This window comes from Echinops telfairi, unplaced genomic scaffold (assembly GCF_000313985.2).
Source record: "Echinops telfairi isolate 266 unplaced genomic scaffold, ASM31398v2 ScPeMD7_7410;HRSCAF=8448, whole genome shotgun sequence".
Taxonomy (NCBI): Eukaryota; Metazoa; Chordata; class Mammalia; order Afrosoricida; family Tenrecidae; genus Echinops; species Echinops telfairi.
The window spans coordinates 26587185-26605095 of NW_022111310.1; the positions used below are offsets into that span (position 1 = coordinate 26587185).

The window sequence follows — 17911 nt, forward strand, 5'->3', positions numbered from 1 at the left end:
AATTCTATCAGTGTCTTCCCTACCTTCTTAACAGACCCACGAAGGAAAAGGTTGTTTGAGGGAATAGAGACTTTAGCTAGCAGAGCCATTAAAGAATCCACTGCCCCTGCATTCTCTTTTCAACAATTGGCTCTTGAACACATGCTACTTCTTGAAATTATTGAATGTTGGACAATTCTGTTTGGTCTTCCTTGTAGGTTGTCGTGAGCTGAGTTCTTTAGAGCAGCAAAACCAGTGAAGTGTACATACTGATTTCTAGGAACAAACTCACTCACACAGTTGTAGAAGTGGGCAATTCCACACATGGGCGGGTTCCGAATCCGTGGGCCAGGTGTCAGGCTGGAGGCTTCTCCTGCCTCAAGTCCCTGCAAGGGCTGATGAACCCAAAATTGGCAGGAAGGTGACAGGCTAGTGGCTGCAGAGGTGAATGAATCCAAGGTCAGCAGGCTGTTGGTTCAAATCCGAAGAATTGGAGATTGATGGGCCCGATGTAGAATCCAAAAATACAACCAAGTTTTGCCAAAATCCAGAAATAGGTGGAAACAGGCTACATCCCTGAGGAAACTTCCTTCCAATTGATTGGCTGCTCATACTACATCGCATTATGGGTGTATTTACATGGTGTTAGGTCAAACCATGGTCTCAATTGAGAAACCCTTGAGACTCCTGACCCAGCCAAACAGACACAAAACCTGTCACATACATGCGTAGAGATCGTCTCATCAATGGCAGTATCATACCTCAGGATAGAGATTGAAATGTTCTTTTTGATAATGAATGTGACACTATTCCACTTCAATTTGTCATCCCTACATAGTAGACCATATGATTATCTGATCCAAAATGGCCAATCCAAGCCCATTTCAGCTCACTAGTGTCTAGGATATTAATTGTTACACAGTCCACTTAATTTCTAATGACTTCCAATTTTCCCAGAGCCACTTGTGTACCAGGGAACGATTAAAAAGTAGTGATACGAAATGAAGCCTCGACCTCCCAGCCGTGGAGGCAACGCTGATTCACAGCGCCCCTTCCGTAGGGCAGGGTGGAACGCCCCTTTGGTTCTCCCAGACTTTAAATCTTCACGGGATTTAATCTGTCCCATCTAAAATCAAAGCAATCTTTATTAAACAAAAATAGCAACATGTGAAGCTATTGTTTCTCAACATATCCTCCACCAAGGTCTACACCCTTCTGAAGGTGGTGTTTCTAGTCTGAAGATGTCTGCCCTTTCTGGTCTACACCATGTCAAACAGCAGTTCTGGCATCCTCAAAGGACTCAACTCTTATTCCTTTAAATGTCCTTTAAGTTTGGGGAACAAAAATAAGTCTGAAGGGGCAAGACCAGGGCTGCAGGGTGAATGGGGTCGAGTCTCCCATGGCCGTATTTGCAGCACAGCCCTGGCTAGCCTCCAAGAATGAGCAACGAATTGTCTGGACGGGAAGAAAACAGAAACGTTCTCTTAGTGCAGCTTTCCCGGTCCACTCACCAACACAGTTCCCAGTTTTCTTAAGACTTGTTGCTAGAAGCCACGGTGATTGTCCGATGAGAACCTGTATGGAGACAACCCCTTTGGGAGGCCCGGAAACAGCCACCACAATTTGTTGAGCTGCTCGCTCTGCCTTCAATTTAATTGGCCCAGCAGATCCCCTTGCAAGATCCTGTTCTGATTGGACCTCTTTTTGAAGGCATCTTAATGAGACAGAGACTAGTTTATTATGGAGAGAACTTGATCACTCATCTAGGTACATATATAAATAGGTTTTGCTTGGAATAAACCCATGTGTGTATGAATTGGAATTCTAGTAGCTATACCTTTTGACTTATCCTCACACAGTCCATGTCTGACTATTCATGGACGCTGACAGCTGTTTCTTCTCATTTTGAGTCAAAATTTTCATACCTTCCAACTTGAAAGGTTCATCTTCCGGCGCCGTATTAAGCAATGCTCTGCCTCTATTCGAAGGTCTTCACTGATCAGCTTTTGGGAGTAGGTCACCAGATACATCTTTCTAGTTTTAGTCTAGAATCTCAGTGGAAACCTGTCCACCCTGGGGTTACCCTACTAGTATTTAAAATACGAATGGCATAGCTTCCAACATCACGGCAACATGTAAACTACTTCCATCTGATGAACTGGCATGCAAAATTTTGCTGAAGATAATCTTAAAAGACGATCGCAGCAATACATCAACAGGGAACTGCTAGAAATCCAAGACGGGCACAGAAGAGGACCCGGCACGAAGCATGTCATTGGAGATGTCCTATGTATCGTGCATGAAAGTAAAGGATATCAGAAAGATGTTTACTTTTGTTGACTATGCAAAGGCGTTTGATTGTGTGGCACGTAACAGATTATGGATGACTGAGGAAAATGGAAATTCCAGATCGTTTAATTATCCTTTTGCAGAATCTGTATGTAGAGCAAGAGGCAGTCGCTCCAACAGAACAAGGGGGGCTCTGAGTGGTTTAAGGTGAGGAGCGGTGTGCATCAGCGTTGCATTCCTTTACCATGTTTGCTTCATCTGTATGCTGAGGAAATAACCTCAGAAGCTGGTCTTTGTGAAGAAGAATGCGGCTTCAAGCTTGAAAGAAGACTCATGAACATCCTGTTATAGGCAGGTGATCCAACAGCGCTGGCTGTACGGGAAGAGGACTTGAAACTGGTGAGAGTGAAAGTCTACAGCGTTCAGTATGGATTGCACCTCCACATAAAGAAAATAGAAAGCCACACAACTGGGCCAACAAGCAGCATCATGCTAAACAAAGAAAAGACTGACATTGTCAAGGATTTCATTTTACTTGGATCCATAATCAACACTCATGAAAGCAGCAATCAAAAAATAAAATGATATTATTATATTGGGCAAATCTGCTGCACAAGAATTCTTTGAAGTGCTCAAAAGCAAAGATGTCACTTTGAGGACTGTGATAGGTAGGTTTATTGCACCAAGCTGGGCAATAGAAACATGTGGGATTCATAAGGTTGCAGTTTGATTGGAGGGCAAAGAGATAAATGGCTTGGCAGGCCCCACTCCTCTCGCTCTTACTCTCTGGTGATTGGACCAGCCTGCGGCTGCTTTAGTTAGTTCTCTGCTTCAACTTGTGAGCTACACTACATGTGGGACAGCCAGCCCATGGATTGTGTCGCTAGAGCTAGAGGTTCCTTTGAGACCTGTTTTTTCCACTGCTGGTGTGTACATCGCTTGATGAGACTAGTGGATCCTGTAGTCTTGCATAGCTTGAGTTCGATATCCCATCCGGGCCTCCTTAGCTAAGCTCCCGAGTTGCTGACTGTTGGTGACCCACTCTGCTCTTTGCTGCCTGTGGCCGGACTGCCTGCATTATCCGAGGGCAGACTCAGCTGTCTGCTTCTGTGACCTTGGACCCAGCAGCCCTCGTGAGTTGAAGGACTTCCAGTATTTTAACTTCCATGGAAGTGATTTGAACTGAGACCTCTGTATTGCTGTGTGGACTAATTAGCTGTTATATTTCTTTGTGCTGTATATGTCTATATATGTGTGTGTCTCTCTATATATATAAAATGATAATTGTCCTGGTTTTATTTCTCTAGAGAACCCTGTCTAACACAAGGACTAAGGGGTGCCTGCCCCAAGCCATGGCATTTTTAATCACCCCACATGCATGTGAAAACCGGACAGTGACTAGGAAGACTGCAGATGATTCAATGCTTCTGAATTACGGCAGAGGCGAAAAATATTGAGGATCCCATGGCTGACAGAAGACTGGACAACTTTGTCTTTGGAGAGTACAACCAGATGCTCTTTAGAAGGAAGGATGGCGACATTCTGCCTCGAATATGTTTTTCGGAGGGGCTGGTCCCTGGAGAAGGACAGCATGCTTGGCAAAGTAGAGGGTCAGTGAAGAAGAGGAAGACCACGTGATCGATGGACACAGCGGCGGCGACCGCAAGTGCTCAGATACAGTGTTGACTGCGAGGATGGGAGGCCCAGGCAGTGTTTTCTGTTGTACACAGCGTTGCCATGAGTCAGAATTTGACTGCACCCAGGGACAACATGATGGCAACAGAGCATAAGGAATGTGAGTGACTCTGGCTGGCCCTGGAGGGAAGGGCTTTTGGCCAATGCACGGGAGCCCTTCTCTTTGTCTAAGGAGGCGTTTCTCTCCGTCCCTCGGGGCAGGGTAGGTGTGAGCCCAGAGGAATAGCAAGCAACAATGACAGCTCCCAGCCCTGGGCTGCCGGTGTTGTGTTGAGAGCCAGGAGCTGGGCCTGATGGTTGAGGCTGGGTGTTGTCTTGCTGTTTGCTGACACCATGGGAGGTCTCACGTGGATGGAACTGTTAGAAAGTCTTGGCTGGGGTTTCTTTTCCTCTGCGGTGGCAGCGTGGGGCAGCTCAGGAGGTGGACAAAGAGGGGTAAGGGAGGGAGCACCAAGGCCTTTGTGTCCTTGGGCCTTGGGCGTATTAGCTACTGTAGATGGGCTACACTAGAACTACTCCATAGGGTTTCCTTGACAGAAGGGCTCTGGTCACACAATGGTTATACGCTTGCCACTAAATGAAAGGTTGGTAGTTCAAGTCCACCAGCCCATCCAAGGCAGGAGTCAGTTCCTGTGATGACTACAGACCAGGAAATCCCATGGGGAGGCTCTCTCCTGCCATGGAGGGATGGGTTCAACCACACACATCAACAACATCTCTACAACCGGGCCTCTTCCCGCAGGGAGCTTCTGGGTGGTTTGGACCCACCAACCTCTGGTCAGCCGCCGACCACAAACTGCGTGTGCCACCCAGCTCGCTCTGCTCTCAAGGGAAACGATGCCGTCGGAGTCACCGAGATGGCGGGGAACGTGCTAGAACGTGGGAGGGACGTGGCTTGGCACATGATCACTGTTTTCATCGCCCATCCCCTGCCTGCTCACTGCCTGGCACGCTCAAGTCAGAGATGACCGCAGTCCCAGGCACTGGGAAGGAAGTCTCGACGCAGCTCTGCATTAGTTAGCCCGTGCTGCCACACCAGCAGTACCACAAGTGGGGGCTTCGATGAGCAGACGTGCTCTGTCTCACAGGCTAGGAGACCGGACGTCAGAGTGCAGGACGCCGGCTCCAGGGCAAGGCGTCCCCTCTCAGGGCAAACACCTTTTCCCTAGTAGTGTTTGTCGCTTGATTCCTTGGCGATCACCACGTGGCAGCCATCCTTCCCCATTTGTCCTTCCTTCTCCTTGTTTAGTCTGCTCCTTTGGCTCTTGAAAGGGATTGGCTTGGTGCATGCCCTACGTGGATGCGGCTGCATTAGCACAAAAGCCCGCCCCCCAAGGGAGTGCATGCCCAAGTACAAGGGGCAGGGCTTACAATACTTAGTTCAGGGGTTCTCGATTCAGTTCATCACGCTCTCCTCTGCTGCTTGGCTGCCATTCCAGAAACAACCCCTACAGGCTGGGTCCTCTGTGCCCACTCCAAGGCCTGCCTGCTCTAGAAGCCTCCAGAAGGCAGGAAGGAGCTGGGGAGGCCTTTCCTGAGGAGCTTGATCAAGCTCAGGTGCCTTGCGGAGAAATGCGTGCTGACGTGCTGCTCTTCAAGGACTCCCCAGCATCCCACTTCCCTTCTCTGGGGTCGACACCTGCCTGGTGGAGGGCGTGGGCAGGGCCGGTGCACAGCAGAACCCTGGACTTTGGGCTCTGCCAGACCGAGGGCCGGGCACCAAGTGTGCTTTGAAATTTGCATGGAATCCTGTGCCACCTAGGTGAGTTACATCCTTTCTGTTCTGGATCTCAGTGTCCTCAGCTGGGAGCTGGGGTGATAATAAAAGTGTTTCCTGAGCGTGTGTCATGGATGAAATGACCAATCACATGCCATCCCACACACATCAAGCACATCAAGTGTAAGACTGAAGAAGGTGGTTCATAACCCCCCATGTCCTCAGCCCTAGTTGAATGGTGACACAACTCCCACCAACCAGAGGAGGGACTAGGGAGCGAGGCAAGGCCTTGGGCAAGGCTGTTTTGCCCCGGGCCTGCCCTCCCCAGCCCGGGAGGAGAGGGGAACTGGGCCTCTTTGCTAACTTGCCCTTGGCCACCTCTTTCCAGACCAGATGGTCCCTGGGGGCTGAACCGAGTCGCTGGCTGGCCTGGTATGGGCAGACATTCTTTCTAGGATCTTCACGGGTTCTTGTGGATCAGGCTGGCTGCCCCCCCAACCTCCCGTCCCTTCAGAAGAGATGTCAGTGGTGATCTGCTTTGGAATCAACTCGCTGAGTGGTGGGAAGCTGCCAAAGGGCCTGGAACTGGGCTGTGCCCCCAAACTCCCAGGTCCAGGATTGAGTTTCTTGGAGGGAAGATTGCCCTGGTGCCCCCACCCCCTCATGCAGCTCCATTGTCCTAGGAAATCCACGTGACACCCCCACCCCCATACCGTGCTTCTCAAGTGGAGAGGATGTGATTGGGGGAGGGGTGCCCTATGCATTTTTGTGTATTAAAACAAAGCAAATTGTGGTAAACAGTACTGTGTTCACCAAATCCCGTTGCATTTTTTTCTTCTTTCCCGGGGAACACAGGAGGAACACATTCCCAGCATCCCATGCAGTTAGCTAGGCTGAGGTCACGTGACTGGGTTCTAGCCACGGACTTAAGGGCGGAAGTGAAGCCAGCCACCCCCACTATCCTCCATAGTCCTCTCCCCTCCTCTTCCCAAGGCTGGTCTGGAGAGGGCGGAAGTAGCGGGACCGGAGAGCTGCCCTGGGCAGCAGCCTGACCAACAGCAGATTTGGGGCACGAGAGTTAGTAACGTTAAGTCCAACTTTAAGTCACTGAGACGTGGGGATTTATTTATCTGCTCAGCATAGCCTAGCCCATCCTGACTGAAATATGGATACACCAATAGTTACATGACTCTTTGATCTACAGCATAAGGCTTTTGAAAGAAGTGGCTGTCTGTGACTGCCTCCTCTGGGCCATGCCCGGAGTCTGAGCTCTCCGTGTCTGGGGCATGTTTTATACCCTGGCAGTGCTGACAGCACATTGATACCATTGATGCCAACAGTGGCTGGCTCCAGGAAATAGCTCAAGGTAGATCTATTTAGGGGACAAGTGAGGAGCTATTGAAGTAGAGTGTTTCGGTCGATGACAGTCGGGCTCTCAAGTGTGTGATGATTTAGAAGCAAATGAAAATAGCTCAGGGTTGGCTTCCGAGGGCTCCCAAGCCCACTGGCTGTGTGGGGAGCCCAGTTCCTCCCTTGCACCCCCGCACCATGGTGACAGCCATCCAGGTGAAGGTGAACTCCGATGCCGTCTTGGCCATGGCCTTGGATAAGTTACTTCTCCCGGGCTCCCAGCTGTGTCACAGGTTAAAGCGTTTGCCTTACACAGAACCCAATGTTTAAAAAATCTCTCTAACTGCTGAGTGGGAGAGAGTTAAAACTCCTGGACCAGAGGCCCCAAGCTCCTTTCCACCGTGGGATTTGACAAGGCCATGGACACAACTTGTTCTTCAGATCGCACAGGACACAACCTACGTACCCTTATGGGTGAGGAGCCACTTCTATCCCTGGTTTGTTGGAGATTTGGGGCAAGGCCCTTCGTCTGGGCCTCCTTTGCTTCCTTTGTAAAGTTGAAAGGTTAGCACACAGATAAATAATAGATAAATCTTATCATAAAGGTCAGGATATTCAAGGCTCATTGAAGCCAGAGCTGCTTAAGGCTCCTGGGAGGGACTGGTGTAAGAGTGGGAAAAGCTTTGTGGAAGATGCAGGGGGTCCAAGGAGCTCTCGTGTTGCAGACTGCTGCGCATGCACGCACGCATGCATGTACGCATGCACGCACGCAGGCTCACCGCACCACAACCTGCAGCTCTGTGGGCCAGAGAGTCTAGGACCCAGGAGCTGGCACGTCAAAGGAGCAGGAGGACCCTGTGGGATCTGAATGTCTCACAGGACTGAAACCTCAGGGGCCCAAAGAAGCAGCCGGGCTTGGGGCTGCAGAAATGACTTCCTGTGCCAATGTGAGGGGCTTCCCTGTTGGCATCGGGTGTTGGCTGTTTTCAGCGGGGCAAGCTGTTTTCCATTCCCCACCTGGTGGCCCCCAGCCTAAGACGTATCCAGAGTAGACAAGTATGCTGTTCCCAAAAGGTCAAGGTGAATGGTGGTGCTGCAAACTCAAACCCGCTGCCTTCCGATTGATTCTGACTCCTAGGGCCCTCCCTACAGGGCGGAGTGCTGCCCGGGGTCGCTGAGAGGGCCACTCTGTAGGGAGGCACATTGCCTCGTCTTTCTCTCATGGGGTGGCTGGGGGATTCGAACTGCTGACTTTTAGGTTAGCAGCCCGACACTGTGACACCAGGGCTCCCCAAGGGAGGTGACACTAGGAGGGTGGAAGACAGGGCCATTGTTCCCAGAGGTGGAGTCCCCAGGAGCACCGGTCCTTCCTCCTGCAATGCGCTCTTGGGTGCAGCTGAGCAGTTCCGTTCACCTAGGAGGCCCTTGCCCCCAGCTACCCTGGGCCGGGAAACCCCCACACACATCCTGCTCAGATGGCCAAGCACAGGGATTGTCACCGCCCTCGCTTCTTGCTGGAATTGCTGCCACAGAGCCCCTGGCAAGTGGCAAAACGCCAGGGATTGGTTCCAGAAGATAAAGTGTTGGAGGATTTTCCAAACTCCTGCCCCTTGCCCCTGCCCACCTCCACCTCCCCAAAAGCCCCCAGCTGGCTCCAGGCAATAATTAGCTTTCCCAGGCAAGTGTTAACTGTTACCGGAGGACAAAAAACAAACGAAAAGGCACCATTTTCCTCACCAATTGACCCCGAATGAGCCAGCCTTGTCCACCCGGGTGGAGTTGCTGTCAGGCGTGATCGGGCAGAAGAAATCGTCAATACATGGCAGCCATTTGTAAGAGCTCGGGTTTAGAAGTGCGCAGGCAAAGCTTCCTTTTATTATTGTTCTTTACGAAGTTACCAAGACAACTGAGGCCAAGTAACAGAGCCTTGACTTTATGCGCCATGAAAATGTAACAAAGAGTTGTAAGGCTTGGAGAGGCCGAGCGCAGCGGCAGAGCCTCCTGCAGTGGGAGGCGGCCTCAGCGCGGGACCTCCCACCGGACAAGCCGACAGCCACAACCACCTGGTTTCAGCACGGAGCCGGTTCTTTTTCTCCACAGACCTTTATTAAGACAGGTGCCAACTCCCATGTCAGGCCCTTCCATACATACATTATCATCTTCACCTTGTGGCCAGAGGACCGGGGCCCTTAGCTGAGAAACAGCAGATCCAGAGCCCAGTCTGGCTCCAAAGCCCCGTCCCCCAGTGGCCTGCGCCACGTTGGGATTCCCCCCGCCCCCCCAAGGCCTGATCCAAGCCGGGGAGCCCTGGGCAGGGGCAGACAGTGCCTCTGTGGCCCAGGAGAACGGTCCTGGTGGAGCTCTTAGCAAACATTGACTTTTCGTTGGGGGAAATGTTTCCCAGGGGCCACTTGGTGCGTGTGTTCTGTTACTCTCAGGCTGCAAAGAGCATATTTTACCCTGCTCTCTATACAAGACTCAGAAGCAAATTGCCAGAATAAGGGGCGCGGGGTGGGGGAGCAGTGCTTTGGTCATTTTATGCCAAAGCTCGGGGGTGGGGTGGGGGTGTGATGCTTGTGTGTGCATGTCATGCGTGTGCGTGTCATGCTTGCTGCTTGGTGCGTCCCGTTGTAGCAGAATCAGGGCTTCGGGCGACCGCACCTGGAGGTAATCGGACGTGTTGACTGTTCTGCCAGCTCCTTTGTCTTTAGGAACAGGCAAAAAAAAAAAAGACGAAGAAAGAAAATTGAGACTTATTTCATGAGGAAGAAATTCATATGCCATCTGGGGAAATTTCTCCCACCTTCATCAAACCAAATAGGAGACTGGCAAAAATGTCAATCAAGGCGAGGTGGATTTGGGGGCTCATCTGCCTCCTGGAGGAGAGAGGGGCAGCTCCCTCAGCCACTGGGAAGGCGAGCTCCCTGACAGCTGAGCTCCAGGGGATGGTGTTGAAATGTCCATTTTCAAGCCCAATTCTCAATGAGAGGACCAAGGAGGATAGGGCATTGATCAAGAAATGGAGGGGGGAAAATTAAGATATTTTGGAGTCCTGTCTGCCAATCGCAAGGCACGCTCCCAGGGTCCAGGGAGCAGCAGGCACCATTTGTCAGGCTGTGATTGTGGGCATGAAGGGGGTGGAGGTGGGGGCGGGGAGAGTTGGCCCTCTCGGCTTCACGTGTCCTGACGACACCCACCTTTGCCCGGCATTGCTTTGCATGTCTCAGGAAGCCAGCAGTCAGTCGGCCAGAGAATGGTATGGCTCTCAGTGCACGAGCCTACAAAACAGGTTCCTGCTTTCCCTTATTGCATCTCAAGTTCCCAAAGACCGGGTGATTTAAGAAGACCCATCACCCTCTTCTGTGTGGCTAGGGGTCTGGAGAGTTCTGGGGTGCTCGGCGGGGTGAGAGCATGTAGGTGGTCTCGAGTTAAGTCTGGGGACTCAGATACCCACTGGACAATGACTCCGCTTCTGTGAGATTGTTCACCTCTGGAATATGGGACAAAACCTCCTCCCCCTGGCTCGCTGGATGCATCCAGGGGCTTCGGAAAGCAGCTGTGGTGCTGAGGAAAGAGCATGGCCGTTGGAGCCAGGGGCCTCCCTGCGAGTTCCGGCGGTGCCTTCTGCCCACCGCGAGCCCTGGACAAGCCACGTAACCTCTGGGCGCCAGTTCCCCTGTCAGAGAAAGGAGGGCGAGGCTGATCCTTATCCTTCACGGGGTTGTTGGGTGGGAGAGAGGACGTTGTAAACTGAGAAGCATGAACAGATGTGGTTAGGTGCATGTAGGGAAGAGTGTCGGCTCTAGGAGGGTGCACAACACCACTGCCAACGTCTGGGTGCCTTTCCAGCCTGGTCTGTTCCCATCCCCACCCCTCCCACCCTCTGCCTACAGTTGCAGGATACTGAGCACCCTGAGAGAGGACAGGCCGATGCAGACTTGAGGAGACAGGCTGGATTGGGGTGCAGTCAGTTTCCAAGGCTCAATGGGGGGACAAAAGCCAAGACCCCCATGCTGGCACTGAGGGATATGGGGGAGCCAGCGTCCACTCAGGGTTACAAGACAGCCAAGTGTCCTGGGAGAGAACTGGCGGGCTAGGGACCAAGCGATTGGGTGGGTTGCCTTGGCAAGGATAGAGATCCGAGTCGTGATGCCGATGGGCATCTGCAGCTACTTGGGGGACCAGCACGCTCACACTGCCTCCTCAGCAGGCCGGAGGGGCTGGACCCTGGGAGCTCTCCCCGCACCATGGGAGCAAGTGCCGTGACACCATGGGGTTTCAATGTTTTCACAGAGGTTTGTTCTGTTTGGGGGGCTGCAGCAAGGACAGGTGAGCTGGGCTCTGGGAAGACAAAGGAGGCGGTCATTCTGGTCAGTGCCAGGGCATGGTGACACATTGGCTTAGGGGGTGATGAGGGCAGGGATAAAGCACTGCTGGGTCAGAGGTCACGGGCGGGTGTACTGCAGGAAATACCAAAGAGGCTGCGTCCTAAGGTGTGGATTTTAGGTAAGGTGACCAGACGTCCCGATTTTGGCGGGACAGTCCCAATTTTGAACAATTTTTCCCGTGTCCCGCAGCGTTTTAAAAAAGTCCCGATTTTCGGAAAGAATGCACGACAAGCAAGGGTATACGGTTTTCGGCTGCTATGTGGCTGTTTCACCAGGATAAGAGTTTTATCAATGGTGTCCCGCTTTTGTCCTGCTTTACCAATGTTAAAATCTGGTCACCTTAATATTAGGGTGGAGAGAAAAGAAGGGGGTCAATTTTCAGAAGCCCTGGACTCAGGAGTGTGGGGCTTCTCGGGGAAGAGGCGAGTTTGGGTTAAGCTGCGTGTCTATCGCGTGGTCGGTGCTGTGGTTCTCCAGCCCCTTCGAGGTGGATAGGGACGGAGCATGGCTTAAGGGAGACTGATGAAGTCCAAGAGAGACAGGATGAGCTGGAGCTAGGGGTGTGCACAGGGGCCTAGAGGAGGCTGGAGGCGCGGGGGCGGGTGTGTGTGTGTGTGTGTGGAGAGGTCCTGTGTCCAGGAGGCCCTGCCGCTGCAGAGGGGGCAGGGCCTCTGACGGCAGCAGTTGCTAACGGGTACACAGGACCCAGCAGGTCTTTCAGAGTCCCTCGTGCAGGCTTCCTGATGTCCAGGCTGGGCACAGAGGCCCTGCCCATAACAACAGAGAACCTGCTGAGCGCAAGGGACCAGAAGAAAGGTCTTCCAGAATCGTAAAGAGGCAGTCCAGGGGCACACGGGAAGGGGCCAGACAGACACGGCAGGGGAGGATGGGTTGGGGCTAACAGCCCCATTCTGCTGATCTAACCAGTTCCTGGGTGTGGACTGGAACCAAGAAGACAGCAGACAGTGAACTGGAAGACAGAAAGCAGGAAGCACTGTGGCTGCAGTGAAGGTGCCCCGCCAGCAGAGGGAGCAAGAGCAGGAGCGGGTGAGGCCTGGGCCCCCTCGCGGCGCCGGGCTCAATTCCGACTCACAGCGACCCTGTAAGGCGGAGGAAACTACCCCTCAGACTTTCTGAGGCTGTCATTCTGTACAGAAGCAGACAGCTCTCTCCCTCGGGGCGGCTGGGGGTTTCCAACCATCGACTTTGGGGTTAGCAGCCCCAACTTAGCCAACTGCCCCACCAGGACTTTCTGTTCTCCTGTAACCCCAACCCAGAGGAGTCTCGGGGTGTGGTGGCTACGCACTGGGCTGTGTCGCACAAGGTCCGTAGTTTGAGCCCCCTGGTGCTCTGCGGGAGAAAGACAGGGCTTTCTACTCCCATGGAGCTCTGGTGGTGTCGTGGTTATGTGCTGGGCTGTGCTCTTTATGGTCAGCAGTTCGAAACCACCAGCAGCTCCGTGAGAGAAAGATGGGGCGTTCTCCTCCCATACACAGTTACCCGTTCAGAAACCCACAGGGGGTCACTATGAGTCAGCATTGACTATATGGCAGTTGGAGACCCCCAACCAAACCCGCTGCCACGGAGTCGATTCCAACCCATTGTGCGCCGGGATAAGGTTGTAAATCTTTATGGGTGCAGACAGCCTCATCTTTCTCCCTTGGAGTGGCTGGTGGGTTTGAAGCATGCTGTGAGCCTCTAGTCCAAGGCTTACCAAAGAGCATTTGAATTATCTATTTTTGTTCTCTTCTAGGGGGGAGGAAATGTCTGCTTTTCTGTCATTTTAGTTACACTGTCTAATGATAGACCATCCACCAAAGGGGTATATGCCAAAGGGGTGCACACAGAGGGTTTTCTGTAAGGAATCCGTACAGTGGGGGTGGGGGAGCTGACTTTGCCCCACACTGGCCTGTTTCCCTAACCACTGCAGAGGCCCTGTGTCCTCTAGGGGCGCGGGGTGCAGGGCTCACTCAGGCCTAGCCTGCAGAGCAGGGGGACCTTCTAGGACAGGGAGTGCCCCCGCTGACGTGGACCGCTCTCGGGGCGGGAGTGTGCACTCTGCTTCGGAGCTGAAGTGTCGGTCACGCCAAACGGTGTGGTGACTGAGCGCATTTTGGTGTTTTTATAAATCCAATGTCCTTGATTAGTTCTAAACCTGAACACTGCACTCCACGCTCCACTTTGGCATGTGAATGCTTTCTGCGAAGCAACTTCAAGAAGTTAGAGCTTTATTTAAAAGTACTTCCTACTGCTACTCCCAGCGATGAGAGATGAGCTGGGGTGCTGTGAAATCCATTGCAATGGTGACGGGGACAGGAGGAGCAGGCTGGTGTCCTCCATACAGTTTCTAGCAGTGGGCCACTTGGGGACATGAATTGCCCCGCCCGAGGCCAACAGGGCAGAGTCCAAGCTTCCCCACTGGAATAGGGGCTTCCATTCGGAGCTTGAGCGACCCAGGCATGTAGAGCTGAGGGCTCAGGAGTCTACAGGCAGCCATGGACCATGACCCGACTCCCACCACGTGACCAAGCTCCCTGGGCGTTCCCTTCTGGAAGTAGCATCCCCTAGCTGCCCAGGGTGACAGGAGCGTCAAGCTGATGACCTTTCCAAAGCTCCTCCTGTCCTCTTGCTGCTTGCAGTGTGTGTGTGCATGCGTGTGTTTGGGGGAGGGATGGGGGAGGAGGGAAGAGACTGCACTGCAGGGGGAGACAGGCGTGGCTCCTGGAGAGGGTGGGCTCCCGCAGGAAGGACGGCAGAGGAGTCCCGGCTTGACTGCACCTTCCTGACGTGAAGCTGGGATTATCACCCTTCTATTGGAGTCCCTGTGAGTTGGAACCAACTCCATGACCGTGGGTCTTGGAGTTTAAAACTACTTCCCGGAGGGCGGGCGGAGCCTAGAGTTCCTTCTAACGGGCCCCGCTAAGTGCCTCTTCCAGGCTGTGTTGGTCAGCTCCGTCTAGGCCCAAGAATCCTCTAAAGGGCACCTTCTGGGAAAGGGCCATGCTACCCCCAAACTACAACAGTGTTTAGAAGGCTTGACTTTGCAGGGGTCTTGCCACCTACAGACCCAGCCATCTAGCAATGTGCTACCGTGGGCTGCTTCTAAGGCTCCCCCTGGGGGACAGGGGGCTGTGGGGGACACAGATAGGACAGGGAGAGGGGCCCTTGGGAAGGAGGAGCTTTTCCTCACAGCACGTCTGACAGCTGTGAGACCCTGTTTAGGTCTAGACCGTTATCCAGAGTTCATTGGCAACCCCCCTCCACCACCACCATGCCCCCACGCCTTACACAGTGCTGGGTGTACAGGCGCCCCTTGGCCACATGCCTAGGGGCAGGGAGGCTGCCCAGAGGACCCCAACTTTGGGGTCAAAGTCCAGTAATGCCCCATCAACTGATCTCTGGGGATCTCGCCAGCGCTGAGACTCGAAAAGCCTGACTTAGTGACTTCTTAATTAATTATTTCTTAATTAATAACAAACCAAACACTGCAGCAACAAGGCAAACTAATGAAATAAATGAGGCTAATCTGTTAAGTACACCGAGTAGCACATGGCTGGGACGGGAGATCACTGCGCACCCACTTGTTGGTTCTGCCGAGTTTTGCCCAGGCTGCAGGGGAGGCAGGCACCACAATGCACCCGGGTTCCTCCTGTGGGCTCCCGAGCCTCCAGACCTGCCCCTGTGTGCCCCACACCTAACTGTCTCACCCGGGCAGGCGACCCCAGGAGGGACGATGCCATCTGCCCACGTGCTGGATGTGTCCTATGTCCGCTGAGGAGTAGCAAGCCTGGCGGAGCCCCGGGAGGAAGGCGGGGATAGTCACTCAGGCTTGCAGAGCGCAGAACGCGGTGACAACGAGCAGCAGGAACCTCAGTCTGGAATTCTCAGCAGCCTGCCATTTCGCCGCCGCTGCCAGCTCAGGGGTTCGTCAGCGGCCCTGACCGGGCTCTCTCCTTGGAGAAGGGCAGAGAAGCCCTCAGGACAGAAGATATTTGGACTGGGAGAGTTTGTTGGCATCGTTTGGGCCGAGTGGAGAGGTGCCCTCCAAGGGGGTGGCTCCCTGGGGCGTGCTGCTGCCCGGGGGCCGGTACCCCGTGGTGCCGCTCCGACCGTACATCAGCCGCTTCTCATCCAGCAGAGACAGGTGGTATTCACACAGGTCGATCAGCGAGGCTACCTGCGCGTGGAGCGGCCGCATCTTGAACTTCCTCTGGGCCAGGTAGAAGAAGGCTTCTACGAAAGCCTGCAGACACATCCCTGTGGGCGACCAGACAGGCATTAGGGGGTGAGCAGGAGGTCCCCAGCTCTGCCCTGGAAGGCCCCAACCCCAGCCCAGAGGCTGCCTGCAGGAGTCTGCCTCCCCACCCCCACAGTTGGAAAGGATGATGGTAGGAGGGCTAACGGCAGCGGTCAGCTTCTGCTGGGCTGTGGTGGCTAAGTCGCCAGGCCAAACACTAGTCCAGGTGTTGCTTTGCCTTTGGAAGCAGTGATCTCAGGTAAAGCGGAGTACTCTATGACGTGGGTGGACTTGGTTCCGCCAGCTGAAGAGTTAGGAGCAAGAACCAATGCAAGTGCTGAGCACGGAGGCTTTGAAGCAGGAAGGAATTCCACCACGAGGTGTGTAACATGGCCAAATCCTGCCCGAGCTCCCAGATCCCCTCCCCGTCGCACTATGGATTGGGGTTCCCCAGCTCCCACAATCTCCTGAGCCAAGTCCTTCAAATCAGGCTCCCAGCCTGGCACAGCACCTTTTGTGAGGTCAATCCTGTGAGGACCTCCTTAGGGACGAGGGAACAAGGGACACCAAGAGCAGGTTAAGCTGCTTCCTTAGGGCCACAGGGCTAGAGAATAGCAGCCTGAAAATTCAGACTCTGACCCCCCATGTTATGTTATTTTTTCTAATCAAGGAGGGCTGCCTGGAAGGTTCTGCATCTCCATCGTGTCCCAGTAAAGATGGGATGTGATGCAAACTCATCGGGGTCCCTGGGTTCCCCGTGGAAGGAGACACCAAGGCTGGCTGCTGAGCTATGCTTTCCCCTGTCCCGGAAGTGTTACTTGCCTGTGCCTGCCACTGCAGGCAGAAGTCTGGCCTGGGGGTTGGTAAATACTGGGTTATACATGGACCCGGGGGTTGAGAGTTCTTTTTACTTTGGGAATTTGAGCTAAGCAAAGAAGTTTGTTACAATTTCCTTCCAAGTCCCTCAAAGAAGCTGTTTTTTTGCTTAGTTTTTCCCAACCCCAGATGGCTTGCAAGTCCCTGGCTCTAGTTGTCCCCGACAGAGGCAGCGCCTTGGCCTAACAGGCTCTGAATGCAAACAGAGGCCTGCTGGAGCAAAGACGTGGAAAACACAGCCTCACTCTAACCCCAGACATTTCCTGCCCACCTCTGCTGGGCCAGGGCTCCCCTATGGTGTGGTGGGAATGTGAGCATGTCTGTATGTCTGTCTCTGTGTGGAACTCAGCCCCCGGCTCTAGCCCAGCCCCAGCCCTCTTCTTTCCACCTGGTGATCTAAACAGTGCTACTTCCGGTGGGGTCTGACCCAGTGCCAAGTGCACACACGGGATGTCCCTGGTCCGGGGCAAGATAAGGAGCCTGGACCAGAATGGAAACCATCCCAGTCATCCGTCACGTTGTTTAATTCAGCTGACACTGTGTGTAGCCAGTCTGTCTCTATGGAGGAGGCAGCTCGTGGTTTACGCTCGGGCTCAGGCGGCTGATCCAGCCTGTGACAGCTCTGGGCTTGCACCTCGGAGGAGCACTGAACTCCAGGACGTGACTCAAGGTCACGTGCACACCAATCACCGCATCTCGTTAAAATGCCGATTCTGGGGTGGGGTGCATTTCTCACACCCCGCTGATGCCCATGCTGCCGGTCTGGTCCCGGACCACGCTGAGGCAGGGAGAAGAGAGCCGTTCACTGCCACTTTCTACCCAACAAACGCTCACTTCATCACCTTAAATTGGTAGCCGGCTGTGATTAGAGCTACAAGGTACAGAAGAAAATACAAGGGGGCTTCAACAACTTCATGGAAAAATGGAATTCAAAGGTAATGGAATTTTTTCCACCAACTTTTGAAGCCTCCTTATACAACAAAATCCTTCTGGGGAACACACACACACACACACACACACACACACACACACACTACCATCACGTCAATGCCTACTGATAACAACCCTATAGGACTCAGTAGAACAGCCCCTGTGGGCTTCTGAGTTGGTAATTTTTTATGGGAGCAGAAAGCCTCATCTTTCTTCCTCTGAGCCTGGTTTTGAACTACAGACCTTTCAGGTAGGGACCTAATGTGTAACACCACACCACCAGCGCTCTCGATATAGGAGGCAGGGCAGGAGGAGGGGCTCAGCCCAGGGTGACTAGACTGCAGAGAAGGCCCACTGGCCACCAAAGAGCCCTTAATGCTGGTGCAATGCGCAGGGCGGCGGCAGCAGGGGGCACCCCAGATGTTGGGGCAATGCGGTGGAGCCAGATAC

The 17911-nt window shown here is 53.4% G+C and overlaps 1 protein-coding gene across 1 annotated transcript in view; it reads right to left on the minus strand.

Moving 5' to 3' along the window:
- Window positions 1-13032: 13032 nt before the first annotated feature.
- TTLL11 (tubulin tyrosine ligase like 11) overlaps window positions 13033-17911 on the minus strand; it is a 233343-nt gene continuing 228464 nt past the window's right edge. The window contains exon 7 of the mRNA XM_045296623.1: window positions 13033-15675. Within this exon, the coding sequence (XP_045152558.1) occupies window positions 15395-15675 (281 nt within the window). The 3' untranslated portion in view covers window positions 13033-15394. The remainder of the gene's footprint in view (window positions 15676-17911) is intronic.